Source organism: Bombina bombina, chromosome 3 (genome assembly GCF_027579735.1).
Source record: "Bombina bombina isolate aBomBom1 chromosome 3, aBomBom1.pri, whole genome shotgun sequence".
NCBI classification, from domain to species: Eukaryota; Metazoa; Chordata; class Amphibia; order Anura; family Bombinatoridae; genus Bombina; species Bombina bombina.
The window spans coordinates 772,408,570-772,426,632 of NC_069501.1; the positions used below are offsets into that span (position 1 = coordinate 772,408,570).

Here is an 18,063-nt window from a genome sequence, read left to right on the forward strand (position 1 = left end):
ATATATATATATATATATATATATATATATAAATAACAGTATTTTAATATTTATTATTTTTTAATATTTAATATTTTATAATTCAAGAACTCGCTTTAAGATTACTAATTCTTCATGTGAAATAACCTGACACGTGTGTTAGACCTAAAGCATGAAACACAAACCTTGTTACATATATTTTGCATTCCTATGTACTTCAGATAGAAAAAAATGTGATAATGTTAATGTAAAATAGATATCTATACCTATATATCTAAAACAAGTGCTTCCCATAAGGAAAGATGATAGGTGTGCCTAAAGAAAGGATGTTAGTGCTCAGAATATTACTATAAACACTATAACAGATATGTCAAAATACCAGTGCACACTTCAGACATCCCAACTCTCCCTGAAGTTCAGGGAGTCTCCCTGATTGTAATAGCGACTTGCTGATGCCAGCAAATGGAATGCAATCTCCCTGAAACTCCAAGTACCATGATCCAATGTGGCTCAAATCTGGAAAAGAGTTTCTTTAAGAAATGCCTTTAGTTGCTGGGATGTTATAGAACCCTCAAAGCATCAGTAACCAACTCCCCCCCCCCCCTGATTTTAATAAAATAAAACACAAACACTACCTTATTTACTGCACGTAATTAAACTTCGTATTCTAAAATATTTAAGCATTCAACAAGGGTACGATCACTGGAAAATAGGTTTGTTGTATGTGGTTGTGCAATAAAGCTACTTATTTTAATGTGACTTTAGTGAGAAGCTATTTTAATTATAAGTCCCTATCTTATTTAGGGTTTCAAGGTGTCCAATATATAACTTGGGACAGGGGGACGGCACAGTTGCAGGTGAAGCTACCTCCCTGAAATGAGTTTTTGCAGGTTGGGATGTCTGACACTTGTTTACATATGTGTGCATGTATATCTCTCCAAGTGTAGGTCTCAATGGTACAAAAACAAATGGGAATGTCCAATTGGTAATAAATGCAGACTTATATATGTGATAATGAACAATGGTATAAAGTCACATTGAAGTTTGTTCCCATATGTTCCCCAAATGGTTTGATGGGAAAGGATCAGAATCCAAGGAAATAATGGGATAAAAACAGGCAGCTCTTCTGGAGTGAAATTGCTATTCACTTCTCTAAAATCCTAAAAAAACAAATCAAAAGAAGGCGCCCATGGTGTAATACAGTCTTAACCCCTTAAAGTGAAGTTCAATTTTAACTCACTGCTCAGCACCCATGTAAACATTAACCTCCAAATATAAAAGTCGCTAACTTTTTTTTAAAAAAAGTATATGAATTTAGCGTAATTTATATATATATTATAGCAATGTTTCTTACTGTTACTCCTCCCCCAGTCTACTTCCTTATTTTCCTCTAATGACGTAGCGATCGTAAGAAGAAGCTGACTTCGTCACTTCAATGCTCGTGCACAAGACCGGCTTCAATATGCGCATGCGTATTGTATCTTCATTCGCGCATGCGTACAAATTTTCAGTCCGTTCCTTAGTTCATTCCGGAGCATATCATGCACGTGCATGACGACTAGGAGGACAATAGCTTTTACACGCATGCGTGAGACTGAATGATGACGCAGGTAAAAAGGGGCAGGACGCCCCGGGGGAAGTGAAGGAATTGGATGGAAAATTTAGAAAACATGTCAATCAAAAGACGAACAATGTCGGGCAGACAATTGCGGCAATAGGGACGGTAAATGTAAATTAAAAAATGAAACGACAGGCATAATTTTAACAGTTTTGATGAATGAACATTATACTTTTTTCAATTGATAATTATAATACTGTAATCGAGAGCCGCGGACTTGAACTTCACTTTAAGGACCACAGCACTTTTACATTTTCTGACCGTTTGGGACCAGGGGTATTTTTACATTTCTGCTGTGTTTAGCTGTAATTTTCCTCTTACTCATTTACTGTACCCACACATATTATATACCATTTTTCTCGCCATTAAATGGACTTTCTAAAGATCATATCATATAAATTACTATAAAAAAAATTATAAAATATGATGCAAAAATGGAAAAAAACACACTTTTTCTAACTTTGACCCCCAAACTCTGTTACACATCTACAACCACCAAAAAACACCCATGCCAAATAGTTTCTAAATTTTGTCCTGAGTTTAGAAATACCCAATGTTTTCATGTTTTTTGCTTTTTTTGCAAGTTATAGGGCAATAAATACAAGTAGCATGTTGCTATTTCCAAACCATTTTTTTTTTCAAAATTAGTTATATTATAATGATATCTGTCAGGAATCCCTGAATATCCCTTGACATGTATATATATTTTTTTTAGTAGACACCCCAAAGTATTGATCTAGGCCCATATTGGCATATTTCATGCCACCATTTCACTGTCAAATGCGATCAAATAAAAAAATCGTTAACTTTTCTACTAACTTTTTCACAAACTTTAGGTTTCTCACTGAAATTATTTACAAACAACTTTTGCAATTATGGCACAAATAGTTGTAAATGCTTCTCTGGGACCCCCTTTGTTTAGAAATAGCAGACACTTATGGCTTTGGCATTAATTTTTGGAATTTGGAAGGTCGCTAAATGCCGCAGTGCACCACACTTGTATTATGCCCAGCAGTGAAGGGGTTAATTAGGTAGCTTGTAGGGTTAATTTTAGCTTTAGTGTAGTAGTCAACGCAAAGTATTGATCTACGCCAAATTTGATATATTTCATGCCACCATTTAATCGCCAAATGGGATCAAATAAAAATAAACGTTAACTTTTTCACTAACTTTAGCTTTCTCACTGAAATTATTTACAAACAGCTTGTGCAATTATGGCACAAATGGTTGTAAATGCTTCTCTGAGATCCCCTTTATTCAGAAATAGCAGGCATATATGGCTTTGGCGTTGCTTTTTGGTAATTAGAAGGCCGCTAAATGCTGCTGCGCACCACACTTGTATTATGTCCAGCAGTGACAGGGTTAATTAGGTAGCTTGTAGGGAGCTTGTAGGGTTAATTTTATCTTTAGTGTAGAGATCAGCCTCCCACCTGACACATCCCACCCCTTGATCCCTCCCTGACCACTCTCAAACAGCTCTCTTACTTCCCCCACCTCACTATTGTCACCGCCATCTTTAGTACTGGCAGAAAGTCTGCCAGTAAAATTTTTTTTTTTTTTAAATTATATATTTTTTGCAGTGTAGGATTCCCCCTTACCACCCAACCTCCCTGATCCTCCCCAAAAACTCTCTAAACCTCCCCCCTCTCACTATTTGCTGCCATTGTGGGTACTGGCAGCTGTTTTTTTCAATAAAATGTGCACATTTTTATATATTATATATCTTTTTCTGTAGTGCAGCTGCCCCCCTCAATACCCAACCCCCCTCCCAGATTCTGTTCCCAACATTATTTCACCCCTTCTTCTCCCACCACCCTTTCCCACCACCCTCTCACCCCACTTAAAATGTGCACAGTGTTTTAACACTGCGGACCAGAAGTTTGCCAGCAATGGCTCCCACCTACCATCGATCGTCACCATCGCTGGCTGATGCAGAGAGAGCTACAGAGTGGCTCTCTCTGCATCGGTGTGCAAAAAAAGGTATTGCAGTGATGCCTCAATATAGAGGCATCATAGCAATACCTTGAACGTGGCTGGAAGCGATCAGGATCACTTCCACCGCTTAAAAACCCCTGAGGATGTACAGGGTACGTCCTTGGTAGTTAGCTGACCTTTTTTGTAGGACGTACCCTGTACATCCTTGGTCCTTAAGGGGTTAAAAGGAGAAATGTCGTAGATATTTGAATGAAAATTCACTTACATTTCTTGAAGACCTTTCAAGTGCTGTAATCGCAGGCCAGATATTTAAGAATAGTCTGGCTAACTCGCCATCCGTGTCAGGAACCAGATCAAAGGTCTCCTCCTCGGCTGGCTTGTGCAAATGAATCCAAAGGAATGGTGTAATGCTAGTTAATATAACCGCATAAATACCCAGACCAAAACAAGGTGTATAAAAATGTTTTATAAAAGTTGTTATTATTGTATCAAACACATAGACAGCGACGCGTTTCTCAGTGGATACTTTGTTTCATCAGCCTGATGAAACCGTGTATCCACCTATATATCTATAGGAATAGATATAAAATGTTTCTGTATGTGAAGAACATTGGAATGTAAAATATTAATAGCTCCTGTCGATTTAGCGATTAAGTGATAGTTTTTTTTTATTCTGAGCTCTCCCTTGAAGTCTATGTGGGAGAACGTTAATGTGGTCACGATATTCAAAGTAATTTGGTTATTGTGTGTTGGCTTTCGCTCGCAGGGAAACCTTTTACTTTCAACTTATATGTAATATGTGTTATTTGTTATATGTGCACTATCCGACGCATGCAAAAAACATAATTCTAGCGAAGTTTAAGCTTGACTAAAAGCACTAAATAGCGTGCCATTGAAATCTAGCCCTAAATGGTTAGTTATGTGTAGTTTTTATTATTTATTGTTCATGCTTTAACGCAATATACATCTGCCCCTGAGTGGATGGAGTCTGTTTTGTAGATTTCAGACTCACTCAGAAACATTTTACCCAGTGATAGATTATGTGTTTCAGGTGCTTATTTATATCTGTCCCTTATTGATCCAGGGAAAATACAGACATACTCAAGAAGCAGACAAAATTAAGAATTTTTTAAAAAAATTGTGCATATATAAAAAAAATGTCCAGTTCAAGTGCAAAAACACTGAGCCATAGGTCAATCCAGGAGAGGAAATTTTCCCTTTCTCCAGTAACTAGCACACCTTAACATGTAAACATCATAGATATATTATTTTTATAAGCAAAGTATTCATATGTGTATACCTTGGTGAGAAAATGTAATTGTTTGCCAAAAACTTTAATATTAGTTGTTTTTTTGTTTTTTTAATTTGACAGAAATGAATCATTTTGCATTGAAGTAGCATTATCACTAAGTGTTCAAGATGCTACAGAGGTGTCCCTGTCTGATATAGCATATGAGCAGATTGCTTACGAGGAATCCAATTTTCAGATATTTTGCCCAGACTTACACGATTTTACAAGAAAAATAACAGATATCCAGCTAAAATGGAACAAGGTATGGCACATATTATTTTCTTAAATCTATAGGCATGTACAGAGTAATTTATCCAATCATAATTTTCTCTTTCATTTTAATAACAATATCACTGAAACGTATAAACGTTGGAACTAATGCTTAATTAAAGGGACATGAAACCCAACATTTTTATTTTGTGATTTAGGTAGACCATACAATTTTAAACAACTTTCTAGTTTGCTTCTATTATCAAATGTCCTTCATACTCTTTTTATCATTTGTTGAAGGAGCAGCAACGCACTACTGATTTCTAACTGAACACATGGGGGAGACAATGACAATCGGTATAAATATGAAGCCACCAAACAGCAACTAGAACCTAGGTTCATTGCTGCTCCTTAGCTTAGCTAGGTAAACCTTTTAGTAAAGGATAACAAGAGAAGGAAGCAAATTAATTAATAGAAGTAAATTGGAAAGTTGTTTAAAATAACAGTTTTACAGCCATACAGTTTTAATAAAAATGCAGTTTTCTGCAATTAAACTTTGTTGAATAAAGTGCTTTGAAATGATTTATAAGATTATAAAATGTTTTCCAATATTGTAGTGTCAAAAATTTGAACTTCAATTCAAACTTCTTCAAACTCTGAAAATCTGTAGTAAATTAAATCAGCAAACTTTTTGAGACTGACAGGAAGGGGATGCTGCTTTCTATCCCTGAAGTTTCAGGTCTGCCTGAAACTTAAAGTGAAAGTAAATTTTACTATATTGGAATACGGCTTTAGTTTAATTGACTATAAACAAGTTCAGTAGCTAACTTTTTTTTTTTTTTCAATTATTTTTAAATATTTATCTAATTGCAATCTTACTCTTCGGTATCTTCCTCCGACTCCTCGCTTTCTTCCGGCTTCATCATTCTTACTCTGTTCAGCGGTCCTACCCATCGTATACGTAAGTAAGCCTGCTCGTACTCGAGGAATTCATTTATGCGCATGCACAATATTACGAGCTCCGCTGAGATACATACTAACAATGAATCACTCATTCATTGTTTAGTATCTTAGCGGAGATCATCCTAGCAGTGTGTCAGCATTGAGGGATTCCCCTAACACTACAACGAGCACTTATAATGTAAGCATATTATGTATACTCCTTATATTTTTGTTTAATTTTTTGTATTATCTATACTATTAACAAATATTAAAATTAATCTTTTCATTAATAATAAACATATATTACGTTTTGATAACAATAATGAACATATGTTCATCTTGAAGCTGAATTTATTGTGCAGACCAATATAAATTATATTTATAATGTACATCCAATATCTACATACTGTATATATTGTTTTTGTAATTCATTACTCTCTTTACAACTCATATTATATATTTTATTTTTCATCTATATTTACAATTATTTAGAATGTTATATATATTTCTATTCACAATTTAGACTTTTTCTTAGCTACACTAAGAAATGCATAACCTGCAATAAAAAGATCTATATCTCCTCTGTTGCTTAGTAACGACAACTTCTCTGCATTACTTAGTAAATAATTTACCTTGGTCACGGACTTCCTTTTGTTTGTAGGCATTTAAAATCCTTTAAAATAAATCTAGATTTTAGAAACTAGTAATATTAAAAAATCATTAATAAAATAAAATATTTCATATATATACCGAGATTACGAGTTTTGCGGTAACAGGGGTGCGTTGTTAATGAGCAGTTTTTTCTCACAGCTCACTTAAGACAACGCTGGTATTACAGGTTTTTTTAAACCCGGCATTAGCTGCAAAAAAAGTGAGCGTAGACCAAAATTTAGCTCCACATCTCACCTCAATACCAGCGTTGCTTACGGTAGCGGTGAGCTGGCAAAACGTGCTCGTAAACGTTTTCCCCATAGGAATCAATGGGGCAGAATGGGCTGAAAAAAACACCTGCAAAAAAGCAGCGTTCAGCTCCTTACGCAGCCCCATTGATTCCTAAGGGGAAATACTTTTTATGTCTACACCTAACACCCTAACATGAACCCTGAGTCTAAATACCCCTAATCTTACACTTATTAACCCCTAATCTGCCGCCCCGACATCGCTGACACCTGCATAATATTATTAAACCCTAATCTGCCGCTCCGGACACCGCCGCCACCTACATTATCCCTATGAACCCCTAATCTGCTGCCCCCAACATCGCCGACACCTACTTTTTATTTATTAACCCCTACTCTGCCGTCCCCAATGTCGCCACCACCTAACTACACTTATTAACCCCTAATCTGCTGCCACCGCCAACGTCACCATCACTATAATAAAGTTATTAACCCCTAAATCTAAGTCTAACCCTAACCCCACCTAACTTAAATATAATTTAAAATAATCTAAATAAAATTACTATAATTAAATAAATTATTCCTATTTAAAACTAAATACTTACCTATAAAATAAACCCTAAGCTAGCTACAATATAACTAATAGTTACATTGTATCTAGCTTAAGGTTTATTTTTATTTTACAGGCAACTTTGTATTTATTTTAACTAGGTACAATCGTTATTAAATAGTTATTAACTATTTAATAACTTCCTAGTTAAAATAAGTACAAATTTACCTGTAAAATAAACCCTAACCTAAGTTACAATTACACCTAACACTACACCATCATTAAATAAATTAACTAAATTAACTACAATTAATTAAAAACAAACACTAAATTACAGAAAAAAATAAAATAATTACAAGAATTTTAATCTAATCCAGACTGACGACTCTCCAATGAATGACGTTCCTTTAAATGACGTCATCCAAGATGGCGTCCCTTGAATTCCGATTGGCTGATAGGATTCTATCAGCCAATCAGAATCTAGGTAGGAAAAATCCTATTGGCTGATCCAATCAGCCAATAGGATTGAGCTCGCATTCTATTGGCTGATTGGAACAGCCAATAGAATGCAAGCTCAATCCTATTGGCTGATTGGATCAGCCAATAGGATTGAACTTCAATCCTATTGGCTGATTGCATCAGCCAATAGGATTTTCCTACCTTAATTACGATTGGCTGAGAAAGGGCTTATTGTTCGCCCAAAACGTTGCTTTGCTGTATTGAACCCTGTATGTTAAAATAAAGGTCAATTTATTCACCACAGCTGGAGATCACCTTTTATTTTGATTCTATGAATGAGCCCATTCAATAGATCTCAAGGACTTCTTCGTTCCATAGAAGTTAGAAACACTAGGACAACTATAGTCTTTACAGAGCTGGAGTAGTTGATACTATTTAATAGTGAATATAATCCACTATGTCTCTGGCTGCTGCTCCCTCAGATGAACTGATTTGCATTAACAGTAACACTGGTCATGAGCTTGTACACCTTTTCAAGATGAAGCACTCAAACATGTAAACTATATGAGTTGTTAACACGTTTTGCAGCTTAGGATACTTTAGTATGAGCTTTGTTTTCATTTTCTATCTGACATCACTTCACTTCAAAAATTGAAACTGTCATAATATTAAATATAACTTTTATGCAATGTTGATTTAAACATTTTTTTATTTTGTACTATTAAAATCCCTGCACATAAGGCATTAAGACACTTGGCCTCTTTTGTCTTTACTGTTATTAACTAAGGATGAGTGCTTAAAGGGATAGTAAACACCAAAAATTGTATTGTTTAAAAAGATACCACTAGATTTAGAGTTTTGTCGGTAAAAAGCTGCGTAGCTAACGCTGCTTTTTTTCCCAACGCACCCTTCCAACAACGCTGGTATTTAGAGTTGTCTGAGGGGCTGTGTTAGGCTCAAAAAAGAGTGCGTTGAGCCTAACTTAGCTCCACTTCAACCATTAATACCAGCGTTGCTTACGGTAGCGGTAAGATGGAAAAACATGCTCGTGCACGATATCCCCATAGGAAGCAATGGGGCTGAGCTGGCTGAAAAAAACCTAACACCTGCAAAAAAGCAGCATTCAGCTCCTAACGCAGCCCCATTGTTTCCTATGGGGAAACACTTTCTAAGTCTGCACCTAACACCCTAACATGAACCCCTAACCTTACACTTATTAACTCCTAATCTGCCGCCCCCGCTATTGCAATCAGCCAATCGTATTGAACTCGCATTCTATTGGCTGATTGGAACAGCCAATAGAATGCAAGTTCAATACGATTGGCTGATTGGATGAGCCAATCGGATTGAACTTCAATCTGATTGGCTGATTGCATCAGCCAATCAGATTTGTTTTAACTTAATTCCGATTGACTGATAGAATTCTATCAGCCAATCGGAATTGAAGGGACGCCATCTTGGATGACGTCCCTTAAAGGAACCTTCATTCGTTGTTAGTCCATCAGGGAAGGAGGATGTTCCGCGTCGGCGGGATGAAGATGGATCCGGAAGAAAGAAGATAGAAGATGCCGCTTGGAAGAAGACATCGCCCGGATGGAAGACCTCTTCTTTGCCGCTTGGATCAAGACTTCGCCCGGATGGAGGACCTCTTCTTTGCCGCTTGGATCAAGACTTCTACCGGATGGAGGACATGTTCTTGCTTCACTTGGATGAAGAATTCGGCTCGGCTGTGTAAAGACGACTCAAGGTAGGGAGATCTTCAGAGGGTTAGTGATAGGATTTTTTTAAGGGGGGGTTTGGGTGGGTTAGAGTAGGGGTATGTGGGTGGTGGGTTGTAATGTTGGGGGGGGGTATTGTATTTTTATTTTCAGGTAAAAGAGCTGATTACTTTGGGGCAATGCCCCGCAAAAAGCCCTTTTAAGGGCTGGTAAAAGAGCTGATTACTTTTGTATTTTAGAATAGGGTAGGACATTTTTTATTTTGGAGGGCTTTTTTATTTTATTAGGGGGCTTAGATTAGGTGTAATTAGTTTAAACTGCTTGTAATTCTTTTTCATTTTTTGTAATTTAGTGTTTGTTTGTTTTTGTATTATAGAATAGTTTATTTTATTGTATTTTATTTTAGGTAATTGTAGGTAATTTATTTAATTAATTTAATGATAGTGTAGTGCTAGGTTTAAATGTATAGGTTAGGGTTTATTTTACAGGTAATTTTGTAATTATTTTAACTAGGTAGCTATTAAATAGTTCTTAACTATTTAATAGCTATTGTACTTAGTTAAAATAAATACAAAGTTGCCTGTAAAATAAATATAAATCCTAAAATAGCTACAATGTAATTATTAGTTATATTGTAGCTATATTAGGGTTTATTTTATAGGTAAGTATTTAGTTTTAAATAGGATTAATTTAGTTAATGTTAGGAATATTATTTTGTTTAATTTAAATTATATTTATGTTAGGGGGGTGTTAGGGTTAGGGTTAGAGTTAGGTTTAGGGGTTAATAAATTTATTATAGTAGCGGCGATGGTGCGGGCGGGAGATTAGGGGTTAATAATTGTAGGTAGGTGGCGGCGATGTTAGGGAGGGCAGATTAGGGGTTAATAACATTTATTATAGTGTTTGCGAGGCAGGAGTGCGGCGGTTTAGTGGTTAATACATTTATTATAGTGGCGGCGAGGTCCAGTCAGCAGATTAGGGGTTAATAAGTGTAGCTAGGTGGCGACAACGTGGGGGGGGGCAGATTAGGGGTTAATAAATATAATTTAGGGGTCGGCGGTTTTAGGGGCAGCAGATTAGGGGTTCATAGGGATAATGTAGGTGGCGGCGGTGTCCGGTCGGCAGATACCGGCGTTAGGCAGATCCCATTGAAAAGATAGGATACGCTATATATACCTTGTATCTAAGCTTCTGCTGACTGCCTCCTTATGTCTGATCTTTTGACAGACTTGCATTTCAGGCAATTAGTGCTGACTAAAAAACTAGCAAATGCATTCAGTTGAGAGGCAGCCTTCAAGGGCTTAGAAATTAGCATATAAGCCTACCTAGGTTTATCTTTCAACTAAGAATACCAAGAGAACAAAGCAAAATTTGATGATAAAAGTAAATTAGAAAGTTGTTTAACCCTTTGAGTGCTAATGACGGCTCTGAGCCGTCACAGAGTTTCCCACTCTTGTGCTAATGACGGCTCAGAGCCGTCACTAGCGCTCTCCCACCTTGAGGGAGATCTGGGGGCTCCCACCCGTTCCTACCCCGGCGATTGTGCCTGTAGAGTGACAGGCATCGCCGGGGCTTCCCGTTTTGCGTGGTGACGTCACGCGCAATAACGTGATGACGTCACAGCGCAACTTTATTTATACTTAATAATGTTAAGTATAGGAGCAGGGGGCATGCTGCTTAGAAGTCTGTATCTCAGGTATCTTAGGTAATCGCCTAACCTTTCCAACAGTGTAAGTCTTGGGGGTCTGAAAAAAAAAAAAAAAAAAAAATTGTTCAAAAAATAAAAAAAAACATTAAAAAATCTTAGCACCCAGGTGGGAAAGTGCTTAGCACTCAAAGGGTTAAAATGACATGATCTATCTGAAGCATGAAAGTTTAATTTGGACTTTACTATCCCTTTAACATTGTTTTAACACAACTTGAAGGCCTAATACACAGAGCTGATATTTACCAAACTACTTTACTTCATATTTAGGAATAAATAATTTCTTTCATGTAATTGGCAAGAGTCCATGAGCTAGTGACGTATGGGATATACATTCCTACCAGGAGGGGCAAAGTTTATTTAGACACTCTCAGCTATGGTTTGGCACTTTATTTGTAAAGTTCTAAATATAATGTTTGCACTTATATTTTCCATGATTCAGGTTTACCAGTATATTTCCTTTTTGCAGACTGTCAGTAATTTTGTGAAATGCATATTAAAAAAAAAAAAATTCTTACCTGGAATTTTCAATTTGACTTTTTTTCTAAATTGCGGGCTGTTAGGCTCGCAGGTGCGCAAAATGCTATAATTTATTGCGTCATTCTTGGCGCGAGAATTACGTTTGTTGACGTATTTTCGTCATTTCTGGCGTCTTAGTTGGCGCCGAGATTTTTCACATAGTTGCGTCATCTATGACGCTTGTGTTTGTTGCAGATGTTCTTGGCGCCAAAAAATATTTTGTCAGTTGTGGGCGTCATACTTGGCGCCAGATTTCTGATATTATTTAAGTCTTTATTTCATTCTGCTTCTGGTTTTCAGAGGCTTATTTTGTTTGCATTTTTTTTCCCATTCCTGAAACTGTCATTTAAGGAAATTGATATTTTGCTTTATATGTTGTTTTTTTCTCTTACATTTGCAAGATATCTCAAAAACTGTTCCTGTATCAGAAAACACTGTTGAATTCCTGATGACTGATATCAGTCCTACCAAAGCTAAGTTTATTTATTTTAATGTTATGAATTTTTATCTTTAGCTATGGTTTCTAATAAGTTATCATGATAAACTTTTACATGCAGAGTCCATCAGTATTAATGCATTATATATTGCTATTCTTTTAACATATAATGTACAAGATATACCTAGGAATTTATAAGAATATTTTTCTGATTCTATTCTAAAGGCTTTGTCTGCCATCCCGCCTTCTAATAAAATGTAAAAGTATTTTTTAAACTTCTCATTTAGTTGATGAATTTTCAAATGACCGACAACATACTGAATTATCCTTCTCTGATGATGATTTATATCATTCAGAATATCCTTCATCAGATATTGACACTAACAAATCTACTTTTTTACTTTTAAATAGAGTATATTCGTTCTTTGTTGAAAAGGTGTTGATTATATTGGATATTGAGGAGACTAGTCCTTTAGATTTTAAGACTAGCTAACATTTAAATTCTGCTTATTAACCTCCTGTGGTTTCTTCAGTGTATCCTTTGCCAGCAGTTAGTTTGGTGTTTTGGGGAAAGATCCCCAAAGTTAATGGGGCTATCTCTACTCTTGCTAAATATACTACTATTCCTATGAAAAATAGTATTTATTTTTAAGTTCCTTCAGATGGGAAACTTGTATCTTTTCTAAGGAAAATTATTTTATTTTCAGGTCCTTTTCTTAGGCCTGCAATTTATTTGGCTGATGTTGCAACTGCTTCAACTTTTTGGTTGGATACTTTAGCGCAACAAGTATCGGATTATGATTTGTTTAGCATTGTTAAGTTGATTCAACATGCTAATAATTTCATTTGTGATGTCATTTTTTGATATTTTCACAATTGAGGTTAAATCTATGTCTTTAGCTATTTTAGCTAGAAGAACTTTGTGACTTAAAGGGCCATGATACCCACATTTTTTCTTTCATGATTTAGAAAGATAATGCATTTTTAAACATCTTTCTAATTTACTTCTATTATCTAATTTGTTTTATTCTCTTTATATTCTTTGCTGAAAAGCATATCTAGATATGCTCAGTAGCTGCTGATTGGTTGCTGCACATAGAAGCCTCATGTGATTGGCTCACCCATGTGCATTGCTTTTTCTTCAAATAAGGATATCTAAAAAATTAAGCAAAATAAATAATAGAAGTAAATTGCAATGTTTTTTAAATTTGTATGTTCTATCTGAATGATGAAAGAAAGATTTTGGGTTTAGTGGCCCTTTAAATCTTGGAATGCTTATTTGATTTCTAAAATCCAGATTTCTATTTTTCCAAGGAAATAAATTATTTGGTTCACAATTGAATTCAATACTATCAACTGTTACACTGGGAAAGGGAGTTTTTTTGCTTCAAGATTAAGTTCTAAGAGTAAATCTTAAGCTTATATTAACATGTTTCTAATTGGAAGCTTTCTTCAAAATGGAATGAATTCAAGCCATTTAAAAGATCAAAGTCAGCCCCCAAATTCGCATGAAGGTGCGGCCCTTATTCCAGCTTAGCTGGTAAGGGGCAGGTTAAGACTTTTCTAAAGTTGTTTGGTTCAATTCGGTCCAAACTTCTTAGATTGGGGTACAGAATAGGATTCAGAGTAAGACCGCCTGTGAGAAGTCTTTTTCTCTCTAGCATATTCCAGCTATTCCAGTAAAGGCTCAAACTTTCCTGAAGTTTGTTTCAGATCTGAAGTTATCTGGGGTATTCATACCAGTTCCATTTCAGGAACGGGGTCTGGGGTTTTGTTCAGAACTATTCATTGTCCCAAAGATAGAAAATCTTTTTGAATTGTCATGTAAGAGTACCATCTTTGAGAATGGTGTTTATATGGTCTATTCTGCCTTTTGGTCAGCAAGGGCATTTATTTGCCTACAATAGACTTACAGGATGCATATCTTCATATTCTGTTGTCATTCAGATTATTTTCATTTTCTGAGATTCTCTTTTTTAGACAAGCATTACCAATTTGTTGCTTTTCCTTTCTGGCCTAGCGACAGCTCTAGGAATCTTTTCATAAGGTTCTCTGTGTTTCCTTATTTGGACGATATCGTGGTATTTGCTCAGTCTTTTCGTTCTGCAGAATCTCATACGTTTCAACTTCTGTTGTTTCTTCAAGGACATGGTTGGAGGATCATTTTACCAAAGTTCCTTGATTCCTCAAGACAAGGGTCACCTTTTTTAGGTTTCCAGATAGATTGTGTCAATGTCTTTGTTTCTAACAGACAAGAGACAATTTTTATTGGGTTCAGCTTGTTGGAACCTTTAGTCTCTATTATTTCCTTCAGTAGCTATATGCATGGAAGTTTTAGGTCTCATGACTGCAGCATTGGATTCGATTCTCTTTGCTCATTTTCATATGAAACCTCTTCAGTTTTTAATGCTGAATTAATGGTGCAGGGATTATTCTAGGATATCACATTTAATATCCTTGAATCCCAATATTCAACTATCTCTGACTTGGTGGTTAGATCATCATCGTATAGTTCTACGGGTCTCTTTGGTTCATCCAACCTGGACCGTAATCACAACAGATGCGAGTCTTTTAGGTTGAGAAGCTGTCTGGGGATCTCTGACAGCACAAGGGGTTTGGAAATCTCAAGAGGCAAGATTATCTATGGAAAAAATGGAATCGTCAGTTTCCAGAGGGTGTGCTGGTGCTTTGGTGTTGATTGCAGAACTAGGACGCCGAACTCGATGGCCGCACTCCCAAAAGTAATCCGGATGGATTCCTGACTGTGGAAAGGGGAGAGAGAAGAGAGTCGCCAAACATAAAACATTATCGTCGGACCAACAGGAATGGGCTCCCAAAGCTTCCCCCCGTAATACTGGATACTCACAAACAGAGCGGCACAACATACGTGCCTCTAACAGCAGATTGGGACTGTTCTGGGTCGCCCGACAGACACACCTCTGCTGGTAGACGTCACTCGATAGCCTCCAATCCGCAGGAAGTAATTCCGTTTAGCTCCAACTGACAGGGGACTGTTCACGATGTAAAGGACCGAGTTCAGGAATTCAAACAGATAGAGTTTATTCAAGTGCGCTAAACCCCAGTTATGCGCTATTACGGGGGGAAGCTCCCAAAGCTTCCCCCCGTAATACTGGATACTCACAAACAGAGCGGCACAACATACGTGCCTCTAACAGCAGATCGGGACTGTTCTGGGTCGCCCGACAGACACACCTCTGCTGGTAGACGTCACTCGATAGCCTCCAATCCGCAGGAAGTAATTCCGTTCAGCTCCAACTGACAGGGGACTGTTCACGATGTAAAGGACCGAGTTCAGGAATTCAAACAGATAGAGTTTATTCAAGTGCGCTAAACCCCAGTTATGCTGTTGTAGTAAGTCTACAGCAAATCTGTCGAATCTTCTTTTCACACTGCAGCTAGAAAAAGGCTGGTTCAATTCTGAGAGGGGAAGACAGGTGTGCATAGGCAGGAAAGCTTAAAGGGACACTCATTTAAAATTAAACTTTCATTATTCAGATAGAGCATGCCATTTTAAACAACTTTCCAATTTACTCCTTATTGAGATTATCTATCAATATTTTGGAACTCCGTGCGATTCTCAGAGTTCTTCAGTTTTGGCTCCTATTTGAAGAGAGAGACGTTTATTGGTTTTCAGAGAGACAATGTCACAACTGTGGCGTATGTCAATCATTAGGGTGGGACTCTCAGTCCTCAGGCTATGAAAGAAGTATTTTGGATACTTGCTTGGGCAAAATCCAGCTCCTGTCTAATTTCTGTGGTCCATTCCCAGGTATAGACAATTGGGAAGCGGATTATCTTTGTCATCAAGCTTTACATACGGGAGAATGGTCTCTTCACCCAGATTTCTTTTTTCAAGTTGTTCAGATGTGCGGGCTTCCAGAAATAGATCTGATGGCATCTCATCTAAACAAGAAACTTCCGAGGTACCTATCTAGGTCCAGGAATCCTCAGGCGAAAGCAGTGGATGCATTGACACTTCCTTGGAGTTATCAACCTGCCTATATTTTTCCGACTCTAGTTCTTCTTCCAAGAGTGATTTTCAAAATCATCATGGAGCAATTGTTTGTGCTGCTGGTGGCTCCAGCATGGCCGCTCAGGTTTTGGTATGTGGATCTTGCTCGGATGTTCAGTTGCCAACCTTGGCCATTTCCATTAAGGCCAGACCTTATATCTCAAGGTTTGTTTTTCCATCAGGATCTTAAATCATTCAATTTGATGGTATGGAGATTGAATGCTTATTCATAGAAGTTTCTCTGACTCAGTGATTAAAACTATGTTGCAGGCTCGTAAATCTGTGTCTAGAAAGATTTATTATTGAGTTTGGAAGACTTACATTTCATGGTGTTCTTCTCATAAATTCTCTTGGCATTCTTTTAGTATTCCTAGAATTTTTCAGTTTCTTCAGGATGGTTTTGATAAGGGTTTGTCTGCAAGGTCTCTGAAAGGACAAATCTCTGCTCTATCTGTTCTGTTCCACAGAAAAATTGCTAAACTTCCTGATATTTATTGTTTTGTACAGGCTTTGGTTCGTATCAAGCCTGTCATTAAATCAATTTCTCCTCCTTGGAGTCTTAATTTGGTTTTGAAGGCTTTACAGGCTCCTCTGTTTGAGCCTATGCATTTTCTGGACATTAAATTACTTTCTTGGAAAGTGTTGTTCCTTTTGGCCATCTCTTCTGCTAGAAGAGTTCCTGTTTTATCTTCTCTTTCTTGTGAGTCTCCTTTTCTGATTTTTCATCAGGATAAGGCGGTTTTTGCGGACTTCCTTTAAATTTTTACCTAAAGTTGTGAACTTTAACAACATTAGTAGAGAAATTGTTGTCCCTTCTTTGTGTCCTAATCCTAAGAATTCTCTGGAGAGATCCTTACATTCTTTGGATGTGGTAAGAGCTTCAAAATATTATGTTGAAGCTACTAACGTTTTCAGGAAGACTTCTAGTCTATTTGTTATCTTTTCCAGTTCTAGGAAAGGTCAGAAGGCTTCTGCCATTTCTTTGGCCTCTTGATTAAAGCTTTTGATTCATCATGCTTATTTGGAGTCGGGTAATTCCCCGCCTCAGAGGATTACGGCTCATTCTACTAGGTCAGTTTCCACTTCCTGGGTTTTTAAGAATGAAGCTTCTGTTGATCAGATTTGCAAAGCAGCAACTTGGTCTTCTTTGCTTACTTTTTCCTAAATTCTACCATTTTGATGTTTTCTCTTTTTCAGAAGCAGTTTTTGGTAGAAAAATACTTCAGGCAGCTTTTTCAGTTTGATTCTTCTGTTTATATTTTCAGTTTTTTTCATTATATGATTAAAACTTTTGATTTGGGTTGTGGATTATTTTTTCAGCGGAATTGGCTGTCTTTATTTTTATCCCTCCCTCTCTAGTGACTCTTGCGTGGAGTTCAACATCTTGGTTATTTGCTATCCCATACATCACTAGCTCATAATTTATGTAAGAATTTACCTGATAAATTCATTTCTTTCATATTGGCAAGAGTCCATGAGGCCAACCCTTTTTATGGTGGTTATGATTTTTTTGTATAAAGCACAATTATTCCAATTCCTTGTTGATGCTTTTGCTCCTTTCTTATCACCCCACTTCTTGGCTATTAGTTAAACTGAATTGTGGGTGTAGTGGGGGGTGTATTCATAGGCATTTTGAGGTTTGGGAAACTTTGCCCCTCCTGGTAGGAATGTATATCCCATACGTCACTAGCTCACGGACTCTTGCCAATATGAAAGAAATGAATTTATCAGGTAAATTCTTACATAAATTATGTTTTTTAGGGTGTGTA

At 36.8% G+C, this 18,063-nt stretch overlaps 1 protein-coding gene across 1 annotated transcript in view; it reads left to right on the forward strand.

Moving 5' to 3' along the window:
• LOC128651921 (interleukin-1 receptor type 2) overlaps positions 1-18,063 on the forward strand; it is a 107,365-nt gene that overhangs the window by 33,451 nt on the left and 55,851 nt on the right. Inside the window, exon 4 of the mRNA XM_053704885.1 lies at positions 4,905-5,085. Coding sequence (XP_053560860.1) covers positions 4,905-5,085 — 181 coding nt within the window. The remainder of the gene's footprint in view (positions 1-4,904; positions 5,086-18,063) is intronic.